General features: G+C 41.4%; 1 protein-coding gene across 1 annotated transcript; it reads right to left on the bottom strand.

Moving 5' to 3' along the window:
- Positions 1-26,726, bottom strand: prkcha (protein kinase C, eta, a). Its single transcript, XM_030044291.1, has 15 exons — positions 26,444-26,726; positions 25,963-26,333; positions 21,441-21,504; positions 17,433-17,580; positions 17,307-17,341; positions 17,105-17,187; positions 15,943-16,072; positions 15,700-15,833; positions 15,450-15,587; positions 14,479-14,652; positions 12,359-12,513; positions 7,445-7,583; positions 5,144-5,332; positions 925-1,071; positions 1-731 (listed from the first exon to the last, which is right to left on the bottom strand). The coding sequence occupies exons 2-15, from the start codon at positions 26,311-26,313 to the stop codon at positions 582-584; spliced, it is 2,037 nt and encodes a 678-aa protein (XP_029900151.1). The 5' UTR covers positions 26,314-26,333; positions 26,444-26,726; the 3' UTR covers positions 1-581.
- Positions 26,727-27,524: the final 798 nt, after the last annotated feature.

The raw sequence follows: 27,524 nt of genomic DNA on the forward strand, positions 1-27,524 counted from the left end.
TCTTCCAAAAGTGTTTTTTCATTTTCAGTAACCAAAAAGCAAATTCATTCATCTGCATGAGAGCAATTTCACAAAATAAATCTGACATTGTTTTGACAAACAGCTGTAACAAGTTTGTTAAAATGAGCCTTGGCGTGACCTGAGCCAGACTCTGCAGGAATGTTTTATGTTCTTCCAAAAGGTGGCCATTTTCCTAACGGCATGACAGCTGATGATCCACAAGGCTCTTCATTAGGTCTGTAAAGTAGCATTACACCGTTTCAATGCCGACACTTACATGGATGTATCCAAACCATACAGCCACACTGAAGTTATAAACTGAAAGACAATTCAAAAGCTGATATACAAAAGGTTGCCTTCAAGTGCCACGTTTTAGGAGTCGTGCTAAAGAGTTCATCAAGTGCGGCCACAGTTTGTTGTTGAGCATTTATTTGACTTGCTGCATTGCAGATCAACCTTCACATCTCTTCGTAATGTCACTATATCACATGCGGCAGCGGGAACTGTCTGAGACAAAGCTACAGACAGTGAGAAGACGGAGAGAGGCCAGCAGTTAGAGGCAGGTCGGTGAGGACACCCCCCTAGCTTTCCAGCAGTTCAGGCGAGGTGAAGGAGAAGTTCAAAAATTCATCCTGATTGATAGAGGGGATGAGGGGGTCATCGATGGGCGTGAGGGTGGGCTCTTCCTGGGTAAAGTCAGGATCAAAGTTGTTGACGTCCTCTGCTGTTTTCTGGAGGGGAATAACATAGATAATGTTGTTGTTCGATGTAAAATTAAAAAAATGTCAGATATCTTAGAACGTCTGCTTATGTCACAACTAGCACAATCAGACAACAACAAACATTACACAGTGTCTACTCACTGGCCCGCCTATCTTGTATAAACACCACTGCATCATAAACCATACCGGTCGTACAACTTACTATCCTGGGTTTGAAGGGCGGCTCGAGCTCCCGGCGGTTCAGCTTGTCCCAGTCGATGCCAGAGAAGAAGGCATGGCTGGTCACGGCGCTCTCACCGCCCTCTGAGGCCACGCAGCCCAGACGCCGCGCCGGGTTCTTGGTCAGGAACTGGAGAAACAGACGCAGAACAAAGAACATTAATGCAGAAGACAATCATAACCTCATTACATCAACAGAAACTACATCAACAACAAAAAAAAAAATAAAATAATGAAACTGTGTAAAACTGGTCAACGTGGTAAAAACTAGAATCTATGATAATCTATGGATAAAGTCATAGATATAGATAGACAGATATACATATAGATGTAGACAGACATGCTCAAGTGTACACAAGAGTGAGCAAATGTTTAGTACAGGATTGGACTGGATCAGCCAAGCCACTTTTTGGAGCAATACCAAAATGGACTTGAGCCAAGGCGACATCCAGTCAGTCCCCACCTCCTGCCCCCACAAACACACCTAGGAAGATGTCTGGCACCTCCCATCATGCTTCACTGGAGAAAGAGCAGCAGATCCAGGAAACTGCAGTTGACGTCTCAACTTCCTGGTGCTACACACATGCGCGTGACGAGGAATAATAGAGCAGTGAATCACTTGCTGGACTCCGACTGAGAGCGATTTCTCTGAGACCAAAGTCTAAAAGCTGGGAGGCGGGAGAGGCCAGAGGGAGGCCAAAACAAAACAAACCCAAAATTAAAAACTGTGTTTCAACATGGCCTCCAGGGAGAAACTGGAGGAACAGATAAATGTGTTTTGGAAAGCTTTCTCTTGACTGAGGAGTGTGCACACACCTTGAGGCCGGTGGTGACATTCAGGGGGGGGGCCAAAACAAACAAATGAGCTTCTCTCTCATGAGTGACAGCAGCCAGATGAACCCGCAGTCCATGTAGAGATTTATTTCTTGCCACCACAGCCTTAAATAGCATTAACCACCAGACACCTGATCTGAACAACACAAAAGCCTCAGCAAAACAATCTGCAATATGAAGATCAAGAGGAGATGAGGAAAAAAACTGGACTTGGACAAAGCAGACTGGCACATGAGGAGGGATGAGTGAGCAGCAGGGGTCGATCAGTTCATAAGCTGTCTTGCGCTCTCTCCAAGTCTGCAAACCACAAAACTGAGAAAAAAAAAACACTATTCCACTGAGGTTGATGCCATCTTTCCACAGCTACACGTCAGCAGTGCCATCCACCCTACCAGAGCTGCCATGTCAGCACTACAGCAGAGAGATGCAGAAAAAAGCTTGTCTGTATTATACTGTGCTATGGCGCAAATATGCAAAGTAATCAGGCAGAGAACAGCCGTTTCATTTTAATAATCAAACTTAAGGATTTATGTTGACCTGCTCGTGCAACAGTTTCACACCAACTACCACAGAGTAAACTTTATCTCTTTAGTTATTACAATACCAAAATGAATAAATTATGAAGAGACCCCAATTCACGACTATTTTGAATAAAACTTCACGATTCTTTTATGATAAAATAATATGTGCTGGATTTTGTCATGGGCCTAAAACTGCTGTCCGAGTCCAAGAACTAAACTGTATGATGATCTGATCTTCTCTGTAGAGCTTCTTCCTCTTGGAGTATCAGATAGACTAAAAGTAGATTTTAAAAAAAAAAAAAGTTACTAAAACAACACTCATAAATTTCTCATAAATATTATTGTGTTTTTTCTGCCTCGGATGTTTTGATTGTTTTTAGTTTTGGCTGTTTCTATTTCTTGTTGTTTCGGATTAGACAATTTTGTTTTTGTTTTCATTGCAGGTTACTATTTTTCTTTACTATTTATTTCATGAAGTTATTTTACTGATCTTTCCATTTTGCTTTTTTTTTAATGTCTTTTTGTGTTACTCATACAGTGTGATTTTAATTATTACTTGTTTTTATTGTTGCTGTTTTTGCGTGGACCCCAGGAAGATTGGCAACCACTTTCTGGAAGCTAATGGGAATCCAAATAATGAATAAAGAATAGTGGTGGAACAATAAATCGATTATGCCATATTTCACAATATCTCTTCTTGTGTAATGTTATCGATACACTTGTGTCAAGTATTGATATTTGATTTTGCACAGATGAACATTTGAGTTCCTATGAGGCGTGTTTGTTCCCCGCCTTCATGTGTTTTAACTGGTTTACACTGCAGTCACTGTGCAGATTAAAGCACTGAAGAACACGACTGATTCCTGCTTACTCAAAAATTTGTTTGCCTCATCACAGGATCGCCTGTATTGTGATACCACTGTTATCATGGATAAAATTATGTGATGGTATCGCATCATGAGTTTCCCTGCTGTTCAGTTTCACACAAACCACCACAGGGCATTTATTTTATTTATTACATTACTAAGATGAATAAATAATACGCGGTATAGACTAGGACTTCTAAATTTGTGCATTTTCCTTGACCGCTTGTTGAACACATTAACAATCAATAATCGATGAATCATTAATTATTAATAAGATACAAAACACACATCTTTTTCTCAGTTTAGGTCTCATATAAACAATCGTAGCGGCACATTAGTTATGTGAAATATTAATTCATGATGCTCAAACAATTTAAACGGACATAATTGTAAAACAATAAGGCTCTCGTCTTCAACAAACAGTGCTGCCAAACAGAATAATGTCAAATGGTGGGCAATTACTGCCATTTCTAGACTAAGAAGGGAGACCAAATTAACAATTAATTGATTAGTGATCAATCATTAACATCCCTAGTATAGACATCCTCGCAGGAACATGTGCAGCCTTCACTGAACTCTGTAGACTTGCTTACGGGAACAAGAGGAACCTTGGATAATGCTCAGTATAAATAGTGTAGCAGCGTTCAAATCCACTCAGACTCACACTGACACCCATCTTTATGTAACACACGTCCCAAAGGGTGAAAGAAAAAACAAGAAGTCAGCAGCGGGGCTTGGACCAGTGCTTCCTGAGGCATGTTGGAATAACAACACTGAGGGAGGAGAGGGGGAGAGGAGAGGGCAAAAGAGGGAGGAATGGAGGAAGGAGGTGTCGCTGTATTTATAGCTGCTGTGCTGTGGCTGGGCAGTGGACCGTGCCTTAATATAGTTATGTAAGAGTCAGGCCCAACAACTGGCGGGCTCTGTGAGGCTGCCAGTCAGTCAGCAGTCGGTCTGTCAGCTTGCAGCACAACAAATAACAAACCCCGATCGCAGGAATCCCAGAGCAAAGCCCTTCCACCTGTGGTCGCTTTCTATATCCAGCGGCCTGAGGGGATCCATGCCGCTCTGACCCAGATCATACCGCGGCAACCTTTCAGCTCCCCTCATCAGAGCAGCCAACAACTCTTTTGGTAACCGCACACTACCTATTGTTTACCCCCGCGCCCCCCCAACAATGCTCTAAATATACTCACGGTTAGAAATTGATTTCCTCAGCCATTAGTTTACAGTTAAGGGAGAAAAATGCACAGACATTTCCTGCAATTGTATAATGTGAACAATGCGGGATCCTATCTGAGAAGAGCCACCTGAGGATTGTAAACTCCTGCAAATGAGATATGAAAACCGAAAACTACAACAAAGCCTGGTTTTCATCCAGTTTTATCCTTCATGTATTCACTCAGAATGTTTATTGTTAAAGGCGAACAATTCAAACCTGCAAAGGGTTGATTTAAAGCTATAGTGTTGAACCTTTAAATATAAATAAATGTGTTATTTTTAATGTAATGCCAAACGAGATCACACAATAATGAGCCACCACTGATAAAACTTACTGCATGTTGCATTATTGTGGACGTTGCAAAGCTGGAGTCTGTGTCGACATCGCTGCTCTGGTGTATATGTGACTTCTACTGAAACGTTTTATGTCAACTACACTTTCCATTTTGTACTGGATTTGTATAATAAAACAATAACGTGGTTTATTACCTTGTCTAATGATTCCATGACTCCGTCAAAGTATTTTTTCTTAGTTTTTCTTTGTCTATTAAGATTGAAAGTGTAATATTGAAGCTGCATTTAATTTAGACAAATCATACAGAACTTCTAAGTTGCATACAACAGGTTTAAGTGTGGACCTTTTTTGGTGAGGGGAGGGGAGTGAGGGAACTACCCTCATTGATCCATGACAATTTTTCATACTGAAACTTTAATCCATAATTACCAGTAACTTTGAATCAGAAAAAGAGGGTGCACTCACAGCTTTGAGTATATTCACAGCCTCTGTGCTGAGCCAGGACGCATAAACAATCTCCTCATTGAGGATGGATTCAAACAAGTCGTCCTCATTCTCAGCCTCGAAGGGGGCGTGGCCAGACAGCATCTCATACAGCAGCACCCCCAGAGCCCACCAATCAACAGAAGATCCATACAGCATCTCCTGGAGGATCTGCAGAGGAAAAACACATTTTAACATGTTAACCATCACAGCACAGAGCATCACAGAGCTTAATAATAGACCAAAAACACTGCATGAGGTTTAGTTGGTGGCTGTGTGCGATTATCTTGTTTTAAGTTAGGCACACAGGCCATCAAGTGTCAGGGACAACAAAGCAGCCATTCATTATTCTAGGCATACATGTCTTGGTCACAAATAACATCTTTAGAAGATTTCCACACACAGATAAACACACTGCACGCTATCATGGTCCTTCATTAGAAAACACAGCATGTCTCATGGTGCATTCAGGGGACGGGATCAGGGGTTGTCAAGTCAACAGAGCCCTTCAGAGCCACAAGAGACTCAAGCTGGCCTTTTCCCAGGTCCCAAAACACAGGTGTGCTGGCTCCCACTAAGCTAGAAATGAATGTGGAGTCACAAGCGGTGGCCGTGATGTTTGTTTTTAGTGATGAGGAGTGATGCAGAGAGCACGGGATGGGATCAAGTGAACTCGGCTGACCTTTGTCACAGAGCGCAAGAGATGCTTGCATCGCCTGCTGCAAGCCGAGAATGTTAACAACTAAAATACACAAAGGCAACAATTATATAAGAATAACTGAAAAATAGCCTATATGGGTCAAGGATCAATCTATCTATAGCATAGGGTCATTTTTTTTACCTTAATTTTATTCTCTTAATTTTTATCTCATATTCAATTTATTTTTTTTTTTAATCTTTTCTTACTGCTTTGTCTCCTTTAGAGCAGGGGTCCCCAAACTTTTTCCTGTGAGGGCCACATAACTTTTCCCTTCTCTGATGGGGGGCCGGGGTCAGTTTGTAACAGAAAAAGTGTGACGATCGCAGGGGTGCCTAAATGTAAACATTGATTGTTTTCCAGAAAGCCACACATAACCAAATATTAATAACCCTTTCCGGGATCTTCACAGAAAAAAAAAAACTCAGGAAATAAATAATAACACTATTAATGAAATAAATTACACTATTAATGAAATCAATAAAAATCAAATAACCCTCTCTGGGTTCTTCACAGAAAAAATAAAGTCAGGAAATAAATAGCACTATTTGTGAAATAAATAATAACCAAATAACCCTCTCTGGGTTCTTCACAGAAAAAAAAGTCCATGGAACATTAACTTTCTGTTGTGCCGTGCACAATCTTAACAGGTAAAAGTTCAGCTTAGTTGTCAGAGCAGAATCTCTTACTTAAATGCAGGGACGGTTTTTGCTATGGGCAGTGTGGGCCAGGGCGCAATCTACTTGGGGGCGCATGAGAAAAAAAATCGCCAGTTTTCTAGACTACCGTATTGACCCGCACATGCCATCAGTACCATCAGTCGGCATCAGGCGGGCCGGCGGGCCGGCCGCGGCACCGGCCGGTACCGCGCCCACCCGGTCTGGTCTGCCGGATCTGACAGGTGAGTGGCTTAATGCCGGCCAGTGCCGGCTTGCCTGATGCCGACTGATGCTGCCCCGGTTGGAGTAGTAACATGAAAGGGCGCAAGCCACTAATTTCGCCGAGAGCGGCAACATTGGCAGAACCGCCACTGCTTAAATGACTCATATGAGCAGTCTCTCAAAGTTCTTGTGTTCCTTCCTTATAATCCTTTTGTAGGTTCAAGTAGGCTTGTCACGTTCTATGCGTGTATTAGTCTCGATCGCGTGGCCAGACTGAAAAAAAAAAATCATAATGCGTCTCTGGTATTGTTCAGGGGGCCGGGCCTAATGTGGAGGTGGGCCGTATCCGGCCCGCGGGCCGTAGTTTGGGGACCACTGCTTTAGAGCAATGGTTTGGTTTTTTGTTGTTCTATTTTTATTTATTGTCATTTTTGTGTCTAATGTCTTGTTCCTTTTACATTTTTACCTGATTAATTTTTTGTTGTCTGGTTTTTATTTATTATCCCACCTTTTTTTAGCTCTCTTCATGCTCTTCATGTTTTGTCTATTTACCTACAGTATTAGAGCTATATTAATAAGCTGGTTTGATGGATTGAAGTGGATGGATGGAAGTCTTTTTGCATTTTCTGTGTGTGTGTGTGTGTGTGTGTGTGTGTGTGTGCTGTGACTGGGGCGAAGTGCCTCAGTACGAGAGAACAAACTGACCTCCGGAGCGATGTAATCTGGGGTGCCGCAGAAAGTGCCCGTGGCCACGCCGTCAAACATGCCCTCCTTGCACATTCCAAAGTCTGCCAGCTTACAATGACCGTCTTTGTCAAGAAGAACATTGTCCAACTTTAGATCCCTGTAAGGCAAGACAGAAACAAAGGAACAGAGAGAGAAGGATAAAAAGTGATGTTTTCATATTGGGATTTTCTTTTTATTCAGCACACATAAACACATCAATGTATAAATCCAAAATCCAAAATCCAAAATCCAGTTGTGTTAGTGGGACACCAAAGGCTGCTAAAAAACACAAAAGGCAAAAGACTTTATTATGAAAGGGACAGTTTGACCTCCTGCCTCAGTCGAGAGTTCACCTGCGCGAGATTCTTTGGAAACTGTTGGCCTAATTGTGAGAGCCAGTGCACCCATTACAGCAGAAACAAAGCACGAGGTAGAAGCTCTCCAATTATAGAGAAACGGAAAAGGCCATCTGAGGACAGCAAGGCTCCTCTGGCAGAAGGACACACTGACAGCGAGCAGCCACCACGACAAGTCTGACACATTCAGGTGTCCAGTTGGGCTGGTGCTGGTGGTAACTGAAGTCACAGTAATAATATTTTGCTAATGAGTAGCAGTGCAATTTGGAGCACATTTTAATTTCTATCAGCGTTAATTGCTTTCGAAACTTATGCAAAGATGCAATTAGAATCATAAAAACCAAACTTTGATGCACATGACTGCATTTAAACACATGATAGGATTCACAGTCATTTTATGTTATGATCAAAGAGCCATCTGAATAGACAGCTGGGATGGCACACAACCTAACATTATTTCAAATTAAAAAACACACACATTTATCTGAGTTAACAAATGGGAAAGGAAAAAAATCATGTAATGCAATTGTGTCCCCTATGTTGCAAAATGTTGAAAAAGAATCACTTGAATGTCTCTGCAAGTTGCTAAGGTTATTAAGGAACTCCCTAGTCTTTACAGGAAGCAACAGTCATAAAATGTATTGTCACATTCAGAGGATGTAACTTCCCAAACGTTGACTGTTAATCTGTCTAACCACAGGAAGAAAAAGCTCTCTCTATCTGCTCATGCAAGGTAGAGTCTTTGTCCTCTGACAGAGCGGCTAAGCTGCCTAATGTTGGCTTGCAGCTCTAATCTGTGATCAGGTGACCCAGCACTGGACCAAGGTCATCCAAACTGTAGACCGCCTAACAGCGAGGGGCTGAGGCTTTACAGTGGTTAGCTCTGGCACACACGGATGCAGGACCACACACTGAAAGTGAAAGAGACGGACAGACAGGCAGGCCATTGGCTGCCGGCATGACTGGATTAAGCTGGTTTGCTCTTCCCTGCATTAATCCGATTGTGTAATACTGACTCAGATGTTTATGATGTCTCTGCCCTACAGCCTGACAAACACACCAAAAGAGGGCAACTACACTGTAAACACATAACAGCCACTCAGCCATGAAGTACCCAGTTAAGAGTGTGTTAGGGTTTACTGGAACCGGATGGATAACAAAGGACGTCCAACATGGAGTCCAAAACTAGGATTTTTTTTTTGTTACCACCACCAGCAGAGTTGGATAGGGATTATGTTTTCACTCCATTCCGTCTCTTTGTTTTCCACCCGTTATTAGATTTTTTTTTTTTTTTTTTTTTAGATTACTTTTTCATGCTGATTGGCCAAAAGGCGGTATGGTGGAAGGTGTAGCCTATCACAAAAAGTGCATGACTCCAACAACAGAAATACTCCCTAAAACAAAAACACACATATAAATGTTTAAAGTTTGGATTCATTCAATTAAAAAGCCTTACCTTCAATTAAAAGCGTGAAAAGTAAGTGACAAACGTTTATTTTTGTCAACTCTGTGACATGAAAACAGCATACCTTGAGAAGTGCATAGTGATGGTGGAGGTATGCACTCCACTCCATGTTGTCTTTGTAGTTTTGCTTTGTTTTGACACATTAAAATGACTTTCTTTTGAAAGGGCGACCCATGTATTTCTCCTGACTGCTGCCACATGGCCAATTAATACCTTTTTATAAATGTTTTCACAGTATAATCAGTGTTTACATAGTAACATGGACAGCTTTAGTTTTACTTTAGTTTAGGATCACATGTCCTAACTCAAATAACTCCCTGCACCTCAACTCCTTCATCAGACAGATCGGTGTGACCTCACCTTTCAACCCTCTTTCTGTGGGAAGTGGTTCAGGCAGACAGTGCAATACTGTAACCTTTTCAACCTTGAACATCCCTCAAGTTACTGATCTTGCTCACACTCCAAGACTTGCTGACTGGGTTAGAGGTACAGTTGCATTAATGCAGAAAAACACAGAACTTCTCAAGAACAAAAGAGGAAGGGCTGATGCATTGTGACGCACAGGAACTGCAACTGTGGTTAGAGGTTAAGTGTATCAACACAAACTATGTCCGTTGAAGTCGATGCAAATACACAAATGTTTTACACTACAGTGGGGACCTATTCAAGACCTTCAAGAACTACACTATTTAAAGGAACCTAATTTTAGTAGTTCACATGTTCCTCAATTCCTCTCTCTCTCTATGATCAAAATGATTAATGAAGGTAAAGTAAAAAAAAATTGTTAAACCAGTTCAATTTACTGCACTGTCCAAAATTCATCCTTTTTTTAACAGGTCATCTCAGGCACTGTGAGATCCTCCAGTAAAGTGACTGTTTGCATTCAGTCTTCACATTCATTCAGTCAATCAATGCCTTCTTAATTAAACTTTTCCAACTGAGAACACAAGGAGTTGTATTAACCCTCAGAGGCTACGATTCCTCTGCTTTATCTGAAGGTCAAGGAGCCAGCAAGAGAACCAGCTGAGTCATGAAAAGCTACGGCGTTACACAACACAGTGATCGAGGACCTACTTCTTCCAATATGTTGAGGAAGCAGCGCTCGCTCTGTGCTGGTGAAGGCAGAGAGCTGGCCTGGGGCGCTAGCTGCTAGCAGGCCAGTTATTTCCGTTCTAGCAAACTGTGGCAGGCATGTCAGGCTAACAGTCATGCTATGTGGTGGGTGCTGACATGGAACACACATCTAAATATAACTCAGCATTTTCTGTTGGCTCATATGATGCCCTCTTATCATCACGTACTGGCAGGGAGCTCTCTCTGCGGTGCCACTCGTCTTACTCGAAGTGGACCACAACACCCTAAAAAGGACTGTAACTGCAACACACACACACACACACACACACACACATACACACACAGATACTGGAAGACTTGGACTACTAGCAGGGACCAGCTTCCCACAGTCACCTTGACTTCAGGCCAAAGAATATATACAAATATCTAAAGCTGGGATAGATACTATAGAATGACTAACACGTTCCATTATTGTCTCATATGACCTGAAAATTAAAGTTTTGGCATGCTCTAAGTGTGTGCTGTATGTTACAGCACTCTGCTTGCTGCTGTCACTGATCTATAGGCCACTATAGTGTGTATGCACAACCAAAGCATTGTCATTGAGGAAAATACAGGAAATACTGAGGGATATATTTTAAGTTCCAATTTAAATTTATTAGGAGCCCAAAATCACTGCTTACAGTCTCAAAGGGCTTTACCAGCACACAAATGTTCAATATTTATGTCAGACTTTTGAATCCACAGTGCAATCACTAGAGATAAAATACTCGGGGTATTTGGACAATTTTGATAGTAAGTAATTAAATAAAATTTATTTGGTATAGCACTTTTCAGAGAAAATGTCATAAAAGTGCTCCACAAGAGTAAAATGTTAAACATTTTACTCCCCCTCAAAAATCTAGTCGGGATGATATAAAAGCTCAGGTTGTGTTACAACAGACCTGAGAGGGGTAAGTGATTTAATATGTGGATCGAAGCGCAGAGCCTGATCAAAAATAACACCAAGATTTCTAAGATTAGACAACAGAGCTGAGGAAAGGGACCCAATGCACTGAGCAACCTTGAGCAACCAATGATGAGAACCTCAGTCTTATCTGTGTGTAGCTGTAAAAAGTTGTTAGACATCCTGTTTTTAATGGTAACCAGACAGCTGTGCAAGACAGACAGTTTTATCAGGCTTCAACGAAACATACAGCTGAAAATCACTGGCATAATGGTGATTGGAGAGACCATTAAACTTACTAATAACATGACCTAAGGCCAGCATATATAAAGTAAATAATATAAACTAAAATAATGACAATAATTAATGGTATTTTATGATTTTCTGGATCTGAAGAGAAATGGTGTGATTTGGGAGACGGCTGACATGGAACTTATTAGGGCTAATTCACTGTGTGACTTGTGGTTCTACAAACTTTAATAAGGTTTCCGCTGACACTGAGGTCAGTAGATAATGACTGCACTTTCATTTTGCATTAAACTGCTCCTCTAAGCTTGGAGTATCTCTACACTGCAAAAACTCAAAATCTTACCAAGATTATTTGTCTTATTTCAAGTCAAAAATGTCTTATTCCTAGTCAAAATATCTCATTACACTTAAAATAAGACATGATCACCTCAGAAGTAACTTGTTTTTAGACAACTGTCTCTTGTTTCAAGTGAAAATTTGCTTGAAACAAGTGAAAATTTGTTTGTTTCTTGTTTCTAGCTAATTTTCACTTATTTCAAGTGAATTTTCACTTTTTCCACTGGCAAATTTTGCCAATGAAACAAGCAAATTTTCACTTGTTTCAAGTGAATTTTCACTTGAAACAAGTGAAAATTGTCTAAAAACAATTTACTTCTGAGGTGATCATGTCTTATTTTAAGTGTAATGAGATATTTTGACTAGAAATAAGGCATTTTTGGTTAGATTTTGTGTTTTTGCAGTGTAAATGTACAAGTATGGCAAGTTGTACATCTGTGTGTGTGTGTGTGTCTGTGTGTGCAGACCTATAGATGATGCCTTTGCTGTGCAGGAACATGAGGGCGGAGGTGATCTCGGCTGTGTAGAAACGCGCCCTGGCCTCTTCAAACTTCCTTGACTTCTGGATGTGGAACATGAGGTCGCCACCATTCACAAACTCCATCACAAAGAAAAGACGGTCCTGCGACACAAGAGAGAGGATGATTTCACAACACAACCACAAATGTACACACAAACCACCCGCTAGCCTAACATGAGCTCCCATGTTATTAGTCAGTGCACACAGCCATGACCAAGGACACATTAAGACCGGGTGATGTCAACCGCATCAACACACAAGACAGATTCATGTGCAGCTGAAGGCACTTTCAAGTCAGCGGGGCAAAAACATGCTCATCAAATCCATAAATCTTTTTTTTTTTTTTCTCATTACGGGCTGCGGTCGATGTATGCTCTAGAAAATGGGTGCCTGGGGAAAAAAAGGCACTACAGCAGGAGATGATGATGATGATGTACAGATCTGGTCATAAAACTCCCTGTGCCGATCAGGACAGGCAAGGAAGCCACAGCCGACGCTGTTTAACTGCTCTGTGGTTTACAGTAGTCTGTTATTTACCGTCTGAGACTACATTTGTGGTACATAATAATGGGTGCGCCATAAATAAAGAAGGGAGTATGTCTGTGGGTGGTCTACCTGTACAGCTGTACATATGATGAAAAAAAAAACAATAAAACAATAATGATAATAATAATAGTAATAATAATAATAATAATAATAATAATAGTGTTGGAGACTAAAAATAAATGTAACATGATTTTTTGTGGCACTTCTCCAAATGAACAGGGTGCTGTCCAACAAGTGTCTGATTTTATTGGCAGCCTGCTTACAGCATGGATACAGTTTAGTTTCTGCGTGCATTTATACTGCAAACATAGGATAAATCCAGCTCATGAAACATTTGGAGCGCAACAGAATGCATCTGCAATGCAATCACAGCGCAATAACACAGCAGTGACAGACTCTCCCGCTTAGAATGAACGAATGTCCGCTTCAAGGATATGGATTAAAAAACACTGGTGGTGGAACAAAGGTTAGTCATTTATTGTCATTGTATCATGGCTGAGAGTATTATTGGATGCAGCTTTAACTGAGTGTGTGTGTGTGTGTGTGTGTGTGTGTGTGTGTGTGCGTGTATGAGCTGGGGGAGCTACTTCATGGAGTCAATCCTTCACTCAGCACTGCTCTATTTTGATCCACTGTGAAGTAGGACAACATGGGTTCAAACATTTAAAGCAGATTAGGCTTTGACCTGTTCTGCTTGAAAGAATAGCTCTGGCACACCAAGGATCATTCTCTAAGTCTCACAACTTTTGCATTCTTCCAGCACAGAGCCAAATGTGACATAAGACTGGGAAACTGCTGCCACCTGCAGAGCAATTTATGTATTGCAACAGAGAGGGAAAAAAAAAAAAAAAAAAAAAACTCAGGTCCAGATTCCCACAGGCTTATAAAGGGAAGAGAATGTGCTTTGTCATCAAATGACCAAATCAGGATGTGTTGTTATTATTCACTAATCTTGCACAATAAGTCAAAGTACACCTTACACTCTTGCATCGGTCATGTCCATGCATATGTAAACTTTATGTACATTTCATTATTTTGCCTACATAATATATACTTGTTGGAAAAGCCATGCAAATATGCATTGCACCCAATCCTAAAACACGTGCCATAAAAACTAGAGTTTATATATCCAGTAGGGCTTCTATCCTTGCAGCAAGACGCGTGCGCTGTCACCTTCAAGTCGGGTAAGTAAAGGAGCACTCAGTCCCAGACCCTCCAATCAGATCACAGAACAGTCCAAATATAGAGGCTGCTTTAAGGTGCAATGGTGTCAGACCCGTGGATTAGTCTTACAGCTGACGCTCAGATTTACACTTGCAACTGATAATGAAGGGAGCTGCTTACTTGTCTGCTTGTGCTCTTTTCAAGTTCAATTGAAACATAGCTGATTTGCTTATAGTATTTGATCAATAAGACGAAAAAAATTGTGTTATTAGCTCAAGCAAATTAGCCGTACAGACTGCCTTCCCAAAGTAAACCTGTTGAATCTGGACCTCCATGTGTGTGTTTGTATGTACTGACTGGTGTCTGGAAGCAGCAGTACAACTGCGTGAGATAGGGGTGACAGCGGGCCAGCGACAGCACCCGCTTCTCCGTCATGGTACACTCCACATCATCATCCTGCAGAATGATGTCCTTCTTCAACACCTTGACCGCAAACACCTGATCTTTACCGTTCAGCCTCGCCAGCATCACCTGTGGAGGCAAAACACACACAGTTTGATGAATACAACAATACAGGTTGTACTTTTGTACTTAAACTTATATAATTTCCAGCTCCTAATCAGCACTGAAGAGTTTCATTGCAGAACAAGATATCCACCTAGAGGGGCTGAACAGTTAATCAAAGTACTGACAAAATCACAACATGACCACTAGCAACAGCTGAAGGGCAGAGCTGATATTTCTTGATCAAGATCAAATGTGACAAAAATAATATTCAGAGAAAAAAACTTGTGGATCGTGGATATTGTCTGAGATTAAAGTGGTAAATTTATGAGAAAAAAGTATATAAGAAATTAAATTAAAAAAAAGTTTTTATTAAGTTTTCATATAAGAAAGAGTTTTTTCTCAGATTATTACCCCACCTTCCCTGACTCCATATTTTTTCCCCTACAATGTCCCTAATACACTGTTGTAGAAATCACATCAGCATCATTTTATTATTTTTTAAAAAATAAAATTGGGCTGCTAAAATTGATCATTCCTACTAAAACTGTTAATCATATCACAATTGCAATATCAAAATACCTGCTGAAAATGACTGCTGACCTAAAAGGAGAGCATTTTAAATCCATGGAAAGTTAAGTAATTCTGACACCTTTCCTTATAAAACAGCTGTTTTTCCACATTAGAGTAGTTTTTGAAATATTGACACTGACAGCACTGATTGTTTTTCCCCAAAACAGACTTTTAACATTTTTACAGGGCACACCCATAACTACTTGATTGCAGTAATATATCACTTGACATCGTCCTCTTGTTGTGCTCACCTTGCCGAAGCTGCCCTTGCCAAGTACTTGCAGGAAGGTGAAGTTGGAGATGCCCAGCCGCCTGGCCTGCTGCTGAGGCTCCTCAATGTCCTTCCTCACGCTGGACGCTCGTGACTGGCTCTGGCCTGCATTGCTGACCTGGAAAGAACAGACACCAGCTCTCACACACTTCTCATTCACCCTGCAGTTTGGCACATTTGAGTAAAGCGAGCGCTTGTTTGACTCATTCTGTCTGATGGAGTCTTTCTACCAGTGAGCCGCGTTTGGAAAGTCCCCCGGCCTGCAGGCCCATCTCTGCCAGCTTGTTGGCGAGCTCCACACTGTTGACCCCACAGTTGGGAGCTACGTTGCCCTTGCAGCGGATGTGCACGTTCATTTTACAAACTGGAGAGACAGAAACCACACAGACAAAGACGAGGTTAAAATAGCCGATTGAGAAGACACGAGAGATGAGAAACACATAAATAAAGACCAATGTTGACGTGGCTCTTACTTTTGCAGTGCAGCCCCTGCCTGACGATTCCCCACAGCAGTGATCCGCAGTGGTCACAGAAAGTGGGCGACTTATAGTTGTGGATGTTGAACTTGTGAGGAACGTTGATACTGAAGCCTTGGGTTATGCTCTGAGGAAGAGACGACAAGAGCTTGTTTCTGGAACCTCTACCGAGCTTGCTGTAAACTAAACAGCCTGCAGGTAGTAGTGTGTTCAAGCATGCGTGTACATCATATAAAAAATGAGAAACTGTCAGACAGTAAATTATGAAAATGTTTAGTTCCTATTTTGTCTAATAGAGGGCATTTTCTTTTGTGGAGCCATGTGTTTGTCCAGAAATTTCCCCATGGAAGGGGAACTTAGGACGGGTTGTAAAATCAAATAAAACACCACAGCAAAAATAGAAGTATTCACCTGCTAAAACAGGTATAGATGTCTGTAAATACATCAAAGTATTGGCATGTGCTGTGACAAGCATATTTAGCAAATTATAGCAAGGTGTTTTTTTTGTTTTTTTTTTCAGTGTTCTGCTTCAGTGGACCCCTCAGCACAAAAACAGGAACCTGCAGAGTCCCCAGTTCACAGGTGGTTATCAGATGTATAAGTGTGAATGTGTGTGTGTGTGTGTGTTTAGATAATAAAAAGTGTTAATGCTGTAAATCTTAAATAACAGCATCAATGACATAAACACCTTGATGTTTGGACACTGTGATTGATCGGAGTGGGCAGGAGTGGCCTGTTTTTGAAGTGGAATAATTTTACACAGCTGATATAACTCAAACAACACTGGATATGATAATATTTGTTGGAATACTGTATCAAAAGCCTGTCCTCTTGCATCACTAGTTTTCATTTATGTACTTTATTCTCATTCGCTGTTACATATACATTGTAGTGCACTGTTAAGGAGATCTGTTGTCTTAAAATCCGAAGGGTAATTGAGTCAATTAGTTAACTGATTTATTATATGATGAGTACCTGTTTTGTGCACCAAATTATTATGCAGTAAGTTGTATTTTGGGTCTTTTTTTTTAACCTGTATTGTGATATAGATCATACTATGACCCATGTGTCTGGATACATATTGTACTGTGAGGTCCTGGCCAGTTTCAAGCTCTAGTTAAAGACACAGGTCTTTACCGACACGTCCAGCTGCTGTTACCTGTTCCCTTGTTGGCTTCTTCATGCGCGGACACACAGTGACGACGTGCTGATGGCATCGTTTGTGGACCACACAGGTACACACTGCAGGTGAGAACAAATGCATCACTCAGTACCAACGTCTGCAGCTTGCAGCTTTATTTTTACAACGTAGTGTCAAAAGGCAGAGAACTAAGGAGGGAGAGAATACACAGGCTGCTGACCTTGGCACTGGTAGCCCTGCTTCCCAAACACACCCCTGAGGCAGAGAAACAGACGCTGATCAGATTATTGTGATGTAGAGTTTACATGAAAAAACACAGGCATATGCATCCTCATTGGTTTCTCACCATATGAACTCTCTGCAGTGGAAACAGAAGGTGGGCTGCCGGAGGAAGGTGGACATGAACTTGTGTCCGTTGACTTGGTGGATCCTCCGCTTCACGGCGCCCTGGCGTTTCCTCGTAAACTGCTTGTAGGTTTTCACCATGGCTTCATCTGGCGACAAGATGAGGGGAAAACAACAGGAGCTGAGGTGCTGCCTCAAATCACATGGAAACCCATGAGGACGAACAGGTCCAATACAAAGGATACTAGTGCTTATAGTACTGTATTGGTAGTACTGACACAACTTGCTACGTCACTCTGTGTTCAAACTCAGTGCTCTTAATCTAATGTAGTTTTACTCTGTATGTCTAAATACTGAAACACTGAGAATGAGAAAACATGCTCATACCGTTACTGTTACAGCCAGACATTTCATACAGTTCCTATAATCTGGAATTAGTGCTGTGTTGTTGTACTTTGATACTGCAGGCTGCAACTCTGTTCTTATTCTAATGCAGCTTACATGTTTAAATACCATACCAATAATTAAATACCAATGCCAAGTGTGTGATGAGTGGGATTTCTTGTTTTTGCTGTGGTACCAAATTGTGGAACTTCACTGGCTAAACACTACATGACTTCTGCTACTGTGACTATTAAAAACCACCAATCCTTTGAGGAGGCATAATAAGCCATACCACAAATATTACATTGTTTAAGTCTCAATACAGGAACAATTTTTAATGGAGAGCATGATCAGCCGGTTCATCACTGGCAGGACAGAGTGACTGTGGTAAGATGTAGTGGAAGAAAGATGTAATAATAGGATTTCAAACACCAACAATAGTTCTTTGTGCATTACATACTAAATTTCATTGTACATTTCTTGTGTTACTGCACTTCCGTGTGGTTTGAGTCAAGACGTGCTATGGCGAGCTATTTATGAAGTGCTGAAAACCACACATGCGTAATGGAAACCTGTGTATGAGTCCCCCCCGAACACAGATAGTGGTGGTGCTGCTGCTGCTTTGAAAAACTTTCAGTTCAGCCTAAAAACTCACACTGATAACACACACCACGAGCGCTGCACTATGCACGTATGAGCATAAAGCTACACTTGTTTGAAAAGACACTTGCTGTTTGTGAGGAGCCCATGCACATTTGAAAATGCAATCTAAACTTTTTTGTTTTTGTTTCACTATGTGGTCCTGTATATTTCGGTGACAATTAGTGATTCGGTGGATGGGATGAACAGGGTCATTTCAAAAAATGAGCCGCTGTCACCAACTAACAGGGGCATGGAGCTAAAACACGCTTGAAAGCTCCTAAAATGCCCATAAAAATAAAAATGAGGAGCCACTCACCATTTCACCTGTTCACATTTTTAATTACTTTGTAAAATATTCATGTACGTATTTGACTCCTGTCCCCCATGGGCCCCTTTAGGCGAAACATTAGAGACAACGATGCAGCAATCCTTCCGGTGTGTTCTCAATGAGAAAAGTGGGACAGTTTTTGATCAGAAAACAACCTGAAGCATGAGAAATTTTTCACAGTGCACAGCCATCACAAGAAGACAATGCTAACATCGCACAAACTACTGCATAAACAATCAAACAAAAATCAATCAATACTTAAATCTCCCTCAGTAAAACGACACCAACAGAGAATTCTTTACTCATAATTTTTTCTCTATGCAATCCCTCTGTCACTGGCTCTCAACATTACTATGCCTATGTAACCATTTTTGCCATATTTTGATTTTTTTTTTTTTTTACACAAGCCAATGAACAAATTAATAATAAACTTTATTTGTATAGCACCTTTCATACAAGAATTGCAGCTCAAAGTGCTTCACAATAAAAAGAACATTAATTGCAAACAAATAAGCATTGTATTTTACCATTTTGTTATGTGATTAATTGTTTACTAGTTGGATCTATAGTAGGTTTATTTTCTGTAAATTCCCTAAAGACATGTGCTGTGATGAAGGCCTGTAATAATAAACTTGACCATCATCTGAACTAAAATGAAATGCAATGTTTTCCCTGGTCCATCAGATGTAGCAGTTAGTAAATAATAATATTCATCACTGCTTTTTAACAAAACAGTGATGATTTGATGCTCTAAGTCTGAGTTTAGACCTCTGTGCTCTCCCGCATCACATTAGTCTCCGTTTCACCGACGCAGAACGGCATGCATCACACAGTGAATATGGCGATGTGGGTCAGTCACACCAAGTGCGACAGTGTCCCACAATATGCACGTAACGATTACCGATTCAGTATTTATCACGCAATCCTGCCCTTTATCTTGCACGCAGCCATGACAGCAGATAAAGAGGAACTGAAGAGAGGGAGGCAAAACAAGTGATAGTTGTGGGGTGAGAAGACACTGAGGCCCACTAACCAGGCTGCTCCTTAACATCAGTTCCTGTTTATCATAACCTCAGTCGGTTAAAAAAATGACTTGCACATCAGCAGCATCAAGACATAACACTCTATACTATCTAGGAGCTGTTTATTTACAGGAAATGTATTATTGACTTATTTCTGTTTCCTTGTTTCATATCTGTTTATAGGTGTTTCCACATTTTGCTTAACAAAACAGACACATTTGGAACTGATCTGAATGTTATGCATTTTTTAAACTCGACTACAATTTTGTAAATAACTTGAACTACAGTCCATCAAGATTTTGCATCAGACAGATATTATTAAAAAAATGCATTGGGTGTACACAAGATATATGCAGATTTCACAAAGCCATATGTAGATATTTTAAGACTTTTTTCAATCCCTTGTGGAACAGCGATTTAAATATTTAAGACCTTTTCAGGACAAATCTTAACCTCATTTAAGGCTCATTTTTGTTTTTCAAATGAGCACAGCAGGTAAATACTGTAGGTTTGGTCTTGTGCTGAGGTCAGTTTCAGGAAGGAATATAGTCGCTTATTGACTTCATGTTTCTACCAGACTCCTTCTACTAGACAGCAGCTGCTACTGGAATAAACTGAACCAGGACTTTCTGTTTTTACACATAACTTGGGACAGGCAAGTCCTGAACCAGGACTTTCTGTTTTTACACATAACTTGGGACAGGCAAGTCCAAAGATTTTTGTGGATTTCTCTCTACAGATGCTGAAGTGAATGATCTGTTTTCTGTGTGCATGTAAATGTAGCGTCTGGAATTAAATATATAATAGTTTAAAAGCAGCACATGAGGATAAAGAAAGTATTAGGTTTTGAGTTTCGTAACATCAGAAATGTCGACTTTGATGCAGTGGAGGCTTGACTAATTTTGACAAAAAGAAATTAAATCATTGATAAATTAAATCTGATAAAATGTTTAAATGGAAATTAAGACCTCATAAATTCAAATTTAAGACTATTTAATGATTTTAAGGACCTGCAGAGGCCCTGTTGTAAGAGCAATTTATACACCAAAAAAAAAAAAAAAAAAGGCTGGCAAAGTATGTCAGGTGCAGGTATCGGGGCTGTCCAAGCAGTGGTGAGCTGGTAAAGCCTCTAGAGGGAGCCGCTCAGCAGATCACACTATTGACTTGTGAAGGTCAGACAGACTAAACTGCCTATCAGCTCAGCCCTGTGGGACATCAGTGAATACGCTTAAAAGCAGATAACACACCACCACTGTGGTGCAGGAGTGTCAGAGTGATGTCTGAAGTGAACAATCACAACCGATGAACCAGACGGAGCGTGACAAGCACGCACCGCCCTGCCCGTGCAAAAAAACACTCACACACAAACACATGCACACACTCAGGTATGCACGCTATGCTGCCTGCTTTTATTACACAGGTGCACTGAGAGATATCAGAATTGATTCAGAGAGAGGAGAGGGTGTTCACTGTATTCTGGCGGAGAAAGGGCTGAGTATGTGGAAATGGTTTTAGCTGTTATTCAAGAAGGCGTGAGAACAAACTGAAATAAACTGAGGAAGTAAAGCTGGTCTGAGATATTTCTGCCTAAGGAGGAAACTAGAGCTGTGACGATGCAGTGCAGCATTCTCACCATCAGTGAAGGACCCAGTGAGTGTAATAAGGACGTAGACCTTGCCCTCTGGCTCCAAGTCCATCTGCAAACACACACATATATAATAGACAGGGTAAACAGAATGATATAAAGACCCACAACAACATCACAACAGCAAATTAATCTCTAAAATCACCCCTAACGCAGTTATGTAGCCTAGAGTAACACAAGTTAAATATACGTCACAACAAAATTGAGTACAAATAACACATATTTGACCAAAAACACAGGAGAAAACACAAACAGTAATCCTTGAGAAAAATTATTAGGCCATGGTGTCATTTCCAGTGTTATCTGCAAGACATCTGATCTTTTGTCATTCAGTGCTGGTATTCTATGCAGCCATGTACATTCATATTGGTGCATGCTTCAGTGTGTGTGTAACGCAGGGAGAATCCGGACAATGTGCAGGAAAGACCACAGAGCAGGTTGAGCGGGTTGGGCTTGTTGCAATGACAGCATGCTCAGCTGAGGGTGAAGAGGACCGACTTACAGAAGTGACTCTAAACAGTGGCGGTCAGGGACAGACTAATGTGCTGCCTGTGGTATAGCCACCAAATGGAAACTGTGCTTACTGTAAGTTCAAATATAGATGGACTTACGTTAAACACACACGCCCAAATGGAAAACATCTGATGCGGACAACAAATCACCATATAAGGTGTGATGATCTAATTTCAATTTCATCATCTCTACTTGAGGGAAGAGTTTATTTTCAATTACCTGCCCCTGTTATCCTGTATCTCAGTCTAAAGTCACAATACCAGAATTCTGGTAGTTAAGTGAAATCCCACAAATCTCAATACCTGATTGGATACCATGGCAAAATCCGAAATCTTTAAAAACTTGTATAAACATAACAAGTAAACAGAAACTTTGTGCTGTGAGTATTTGCACATATAGGTTGTGAGTCTTCACGCTGAACACAAAGACCCAACAAAACACTAATTTCAAATGAGAGGAACTGTATGATACTTTGCGCTGTGACAACAAAGACAACGATGTGTTTATTAGATCATGAGCTCTCCTTTTGATTTAAAAACGGAGCAACAGAACAAGGTGTGACGTTGTGTCGATATTAGTGGTATATTTAAAAAAAAAAAAAAAAAAATGGTGTTGACTTAGTATCTAAGTATTGATTCTTGTTGCATCCCTAGTGTGGACACAGTGTGACCTGTTCGTTTTGAAAAGCTGATCTCAGTGTGCCATCTTTGACATTCCTACCATGACTTACTTTGCGTGTGCTCGAGAGACAAAAGACAACGCAAAAACACAACATATGCAGTGGATGAGTCACTCCCTTTCTTTTCTCTCTCTCTTTCTGTCTTCTGTAAAGCATCTAAGCTACATATATAAAACTGAAGTCATAAATGGAACAGCAGCTCTATAATAGATGTTGGTGCTGACAGGACAATACAGTATTTAAAAAAAAAAAAAAAATCAGAAACTGCTCCACTATACTACAGAGGAGGAAGTTTGTCTCTTTTTTTAGAAGCAGGGGAAGGGGGTCTGTTCCAGTTGAGCAAGAAGTACATTTTTTTGGAAAATGTTGACAGGTTATATTTAACCCAATTTCAGTTTCTAATACACTTTAAGAGGACTTCATCGCTCCAAGTCTGAGACACCACCCTGACAGTATGACCCCAAAAATAACTACATGGTGTGTTTTGGCTGACATAATGCATACATAAAATGAGTTTTGTTAATGAATTAAAGTGAAGGGTGTCAAGCAGGTGGGTCATGGTTCATGCGGTGGTGGCGGAGGTGATGGGTGGCTGGCAATGGAAACTGGCCTCTGGTGTAAGAGGATGTGAGCAAATGGGTGGGAGGCAGAGGAGGTTAGGGTTAGAGGTTAGCTACCGCACAGCAAGAGATGAGCCACAAAGCAGATGATTGTGACTACTTGCATCTCGCTGTGTCCAAATGTCAGTGAACACTTGAGAGGGAGATGTTGCCTTCACTTTCTAATGAACCTGGCTCTCCACTCGGGTCGTTCTGGTCAGTTTGACTGATTTTTTGTGGGGGGTGCCAGCGCACAGCAGCAAGCTACTCCAGTGTTTTGCAGAGCTGAGGTGTATATGATCGGAGGTGGGGCCTATCTGCAGACAAGGGGGTGAGCAGACAGGCAAGCAAGAAAGCAGAGTAGCTGGCTGCCGGCCAACAGAGACTGAGCTTTGCAGCAGTGAGCCCTTAAGCGCCGATCAGATGGTGGGAAAGCTGCAATAAACAGCAGCGTGGGCATGTGGAGGCATGTGCCCTCATCTCCGCCGCCTCACACGTGAAAGAGAGACGAGCTGCTGACAATTTCTCCACAAGAAACAAAGCACAAAACCCCCTTCCAGTTCAGATGGAGCTGATAGCAACTTATCTTAAAATGAAAAAGCTGACTGCTTTCATGAGCTTGTTCTACTTTCTCTGGAAACTGCAGGGCAAGCTACATTTGTATGCCACTTCCCCTCACCGCTTGGACCTAAATTATGTCTACAGCAGATAATTCTGCACACATTCAGTGTTTGCACTATCCTGTTGTTCAAAGGGAAACATATACCAGCAGCATGTCATGCAGAAGGACCGCAAATTTTGTGAAACAATTCATACTAGAACATGACCGATATACAGGCTGGACAATAATATTGGCCGATACTTAGTCAGTATCAGCGTATTATGTTTGCTGATATGCAAACAAGACAGGCCATACTGCAGTAAAGAGCAACTGAGATCACTTAAAAACTGTGTTACCATTAAACTGTATGTCCAATAGACTCCACTGTCTACATTACTTTGTTGGCAGTCAGCTGGCACAGGAGCAGATCACAGATGAGCAGATGGTGGTGAAGTTGGGAAGTTCACAGTAAAATATCAAGCCTTCAGTGCATATCCTCATGACGCCACATTTGAGGATTCCCTGCAACAAATTGCTGCTGTCCAATGAAAACCGTGTATCTCTAGAATGTCAGCTTTGCAGAAACTAAGAAAGAGTCTCAGTTGAGCTGAAAAACTTGACAACTGTGCCTTTTTCAGCTTATCTAATTAGTCTTGGAAAAACTTTCATAAACCCAAGGGTTGAAGAAGTTTCTGAATCCACAGACGAGCAGGTAAATCTGCAAATTAATTTAAAACATGGACATCATCATCAGTGTTGTTTTCAATGGAGTGATGAAATGAATGTTTTTATGTATATACATAAAAGTATCAGTCACTTTATTGTTACTGAAACTTCTTTACACTCAGATATTAGTATCAGCCCCAAATGCCCATTACTGGCGGAGCTCTGGTGATACCACTTGTGTCTGCTCCAGGCCAGGACAGGCTCACGTTACATTTACTGACACCTGTAGAGGCTTAATCCCAGACGGCTGAAAGTCAGTAAGAGGAGGGAAACTCCTCTTACTGAAGCCAGTTTCCCGTCTGTATCTGGATAGCATGGCACTGATGATTCAGAAGCCCATGCAAGACAGGGGGAGGAATCCTGTTTACACTGAAACTCACTGAACACAAGATGCGTCTCTGAGACCACCAAGAAAGAAGCATGATCTGAAACTATGAGGTTTCGGCTTCATTTTTGCTGGGAGTCACTCAGTGTGAACAGAGAAAGTGCTTACACTCAAGCTGAACACATGCAGCTTAATCTCTGGGCCGGTTTACCTTTCACCCTGGCACCGGCTGTAAGGAGCTGCATCGGATGCGAGTCCAAGTGTTATCACTGTACATGTGTTTGAACTGGCAGGTCACGGGCAGAGCAGGCCAGGACGCTGCTGGATGGTGCACCTTGAAATACTTACCATGGTACAGCGAGCCTGCAGCGCTCTCGGAAAGCAGAATTAACACCTCAGCACAGCAGAGGCATGTGCGGTTTCAGACCCCGTTTCACATGTTTCTGGTAACTGCAGTAAACACCTCCGAGTCTGAGTGCAGAGCATGAAAAATCCTTTGTCCACTACACCACTCTACCCAAGGACACTGAATAAGTAAGGACGTTTTTTCCTTGGCAGGGCCTAAGAGTTTGTCTTAACTCTGTCTGCTTCAATTTAAGTTGTCCTCTTGGATAGGGAGATGAGGACATGGCCTTTCAATGCAGTGGTATTCAGAAAAAAACAGTGTAAGTGGCAGGTGAACTGAACAACCCCCTCAGGTTAACAGTATGTATTGTTAACTTAACTGATGTTCATAGGCACTGATTGACCTTGTTTGATATTGGGTAATAAATATTGTTGTTAATGGTCACATAAAGACTAACAAAAAAAATTTACTTAGTGACTTTATCACATTTGATAGTACACCCTTGATGGCATTGTTATTGACTACTAGAGTGTAACCACTAAAATTTTTTATCAGGGTCTTCTGGTAAATAAAATTTGACACTCCAATAATAATAATCAGTGTTTGGGACAATCAACTTGCTTGTCTAATAAAAGCTGACAACTTGCTTGACACACTTTCCCAGACAATATTTCTTCATTTAAATCCCTGATAGCTTCCAGTGAGATCTAGTTTTACTCACCCATCCCTCAAAAGTCTCTTCTGTATTGGAGGTTTTAATCAGGTCCTCAAACTGAATGGTGCAGTTGGCCACAAAGTCATCATATCCGATTGGAGTATCGTGGAAAACAGCCAGCTCGATGTGCTTCCCGTCGTTGACACTGAGACAAAACTCCTCGTTGAAAGTCGGCGTGTTGGTTTTCTGTTTCGTGTGTGTCTGTCCAATTTTATAGTCGTCCACCTTCACCACAATGTACGGGTCCAGGTTCGGGGGCGCCTTGTTGAAAATGACAGAGTGGCGGAGGGAGAAGGTTGTAGGTTTCAGGTCCACAGCCTCGCCGATCCTGATCTTCAGATACCCGTTGAACTTCATTTTCGTTTATTTTAATAAGGCTAATAAAAAAAAAATAAAGCACTCAGGACGCAAGGGAAATTACAGAAAAGGCTAAATCAGCCGCGAACAGCACTATAATAAATTAATAAGGACTTTGGTTAAGTCTTACACCCTCCAGCGCTCATGCTGAATGGGACTTATCTCAGCAGGTGAGGAGGCTCCGTCTCCTTCCCTCTCTGCAGCTCCTGTGCGCTGTCCCTGGCCCTGGCTGCTACCACTTGTCGCTGTCAGCCTCCAAAACAGCCTCTGTCCCCGCGTCAGTCTGTGACAAGGAAGCTTGCGGGTTCAGTAAATAGGAAGCGAGAGCAGAAACACGCCGAGATCGAGCCAAAAGTTCCGCATAACTTTGCACGGAGCGCGCACAAGAGACGTCCGCGTTCAACCTGTCAATATTGGCTTGACAGTCACGTGGCTGTATTTGTAGTCCTTGTTTGCAAAGGAGACATCTGGTACTATAATTACCGTGATGCATCGGACCCGTGTTGTTGGACTGTTGAGTAGGGCCGTGACTCACCTGTCCTGTGTTTTGCATAGAAACAGCGCCTCCTTGTGGCTAATAATGAGCGTCAGAGAGAATGAAAATTAAATTATAAGTTTACGATGTTTTTTCAATATAGATATATACCTATAAATAAATAGATGGCAATATCAATCAACATTTGTGGCTCCTAACTCTTGCGTGGTGACGTTTTTTTTTCCTTTATTGTTTCTCCTCCACGCCATACCACTCTCCCTTTCTCTCTTTAAATGCCATTCTCTCTTCTGTCTCCGCGGGTGTCATGCATTCGGAGAAGTCTGGTCCATCCATAAATGCCACGATCAAAGTCTGGACTTTATTGGTGTTAGACTTCACCTCTCACCCCACTCTGCCAAATGTCAGCGCAGCACATCGCTCCCCACTCCAGCTGTTTCAAATAAAGGCTCAGGACCCTGGATCTTACACATCCCTGGGATACGGGCTGTCTTGTAAACAACCTTTTAGACATGACCTCAGTGAGCAGAGGAGGTCGTGATGATAAAGCAGGCAGATAGGAGAGGCGAGATACTCACTTTCTCACTCATAGTCATCAGCAGCGAGACTTGAAATCATCAGGCCTGGTGGGATGAAGTGAAACAAAATTTTTAAAGTTGGTAATTTAATTAGATAGCGTGGGAGAGTGATGGAATGGGAGAAAGGGACCCTTAACAGG

This window comes from Myripristis murdjan, chromosome 22 (assembly GCF_902150065.1).
Source record: "Myripristis murdjan chromosome 22, fMyrMur1.1, whole genome shotgun sequence".
Lineage (NCBI taxonomy): Eukaryota > Metazoa > Chordata > Actinopteri > Holocentriformes > Holocentridae > Myripristis > Myripristis murdjan.

Coding starts and splice junctions, on each gene's coding strand:
- prkcha (XM_030044291.1), bottom strand. CDS start 26,313: ATGAAGTTCAACGGGTATCTGAAGATCAGGATCGGCGAGGCTGTGGAC. Junction 17,188..17,306: donor GCAGGGCTACCAGTGCCAAG/GTCAGCAGCCTG, acceptor TCTCACCTGCAG/TGTGTACCTGTGTGGTCCAC. Junction 15,588..15,699: donor TTTCCAAACGCGGCTCACTG/GTAGAAAGACTC, acceptor TGTTCTTTCCAG/GTCAGCAATGCAGGCCAGAG.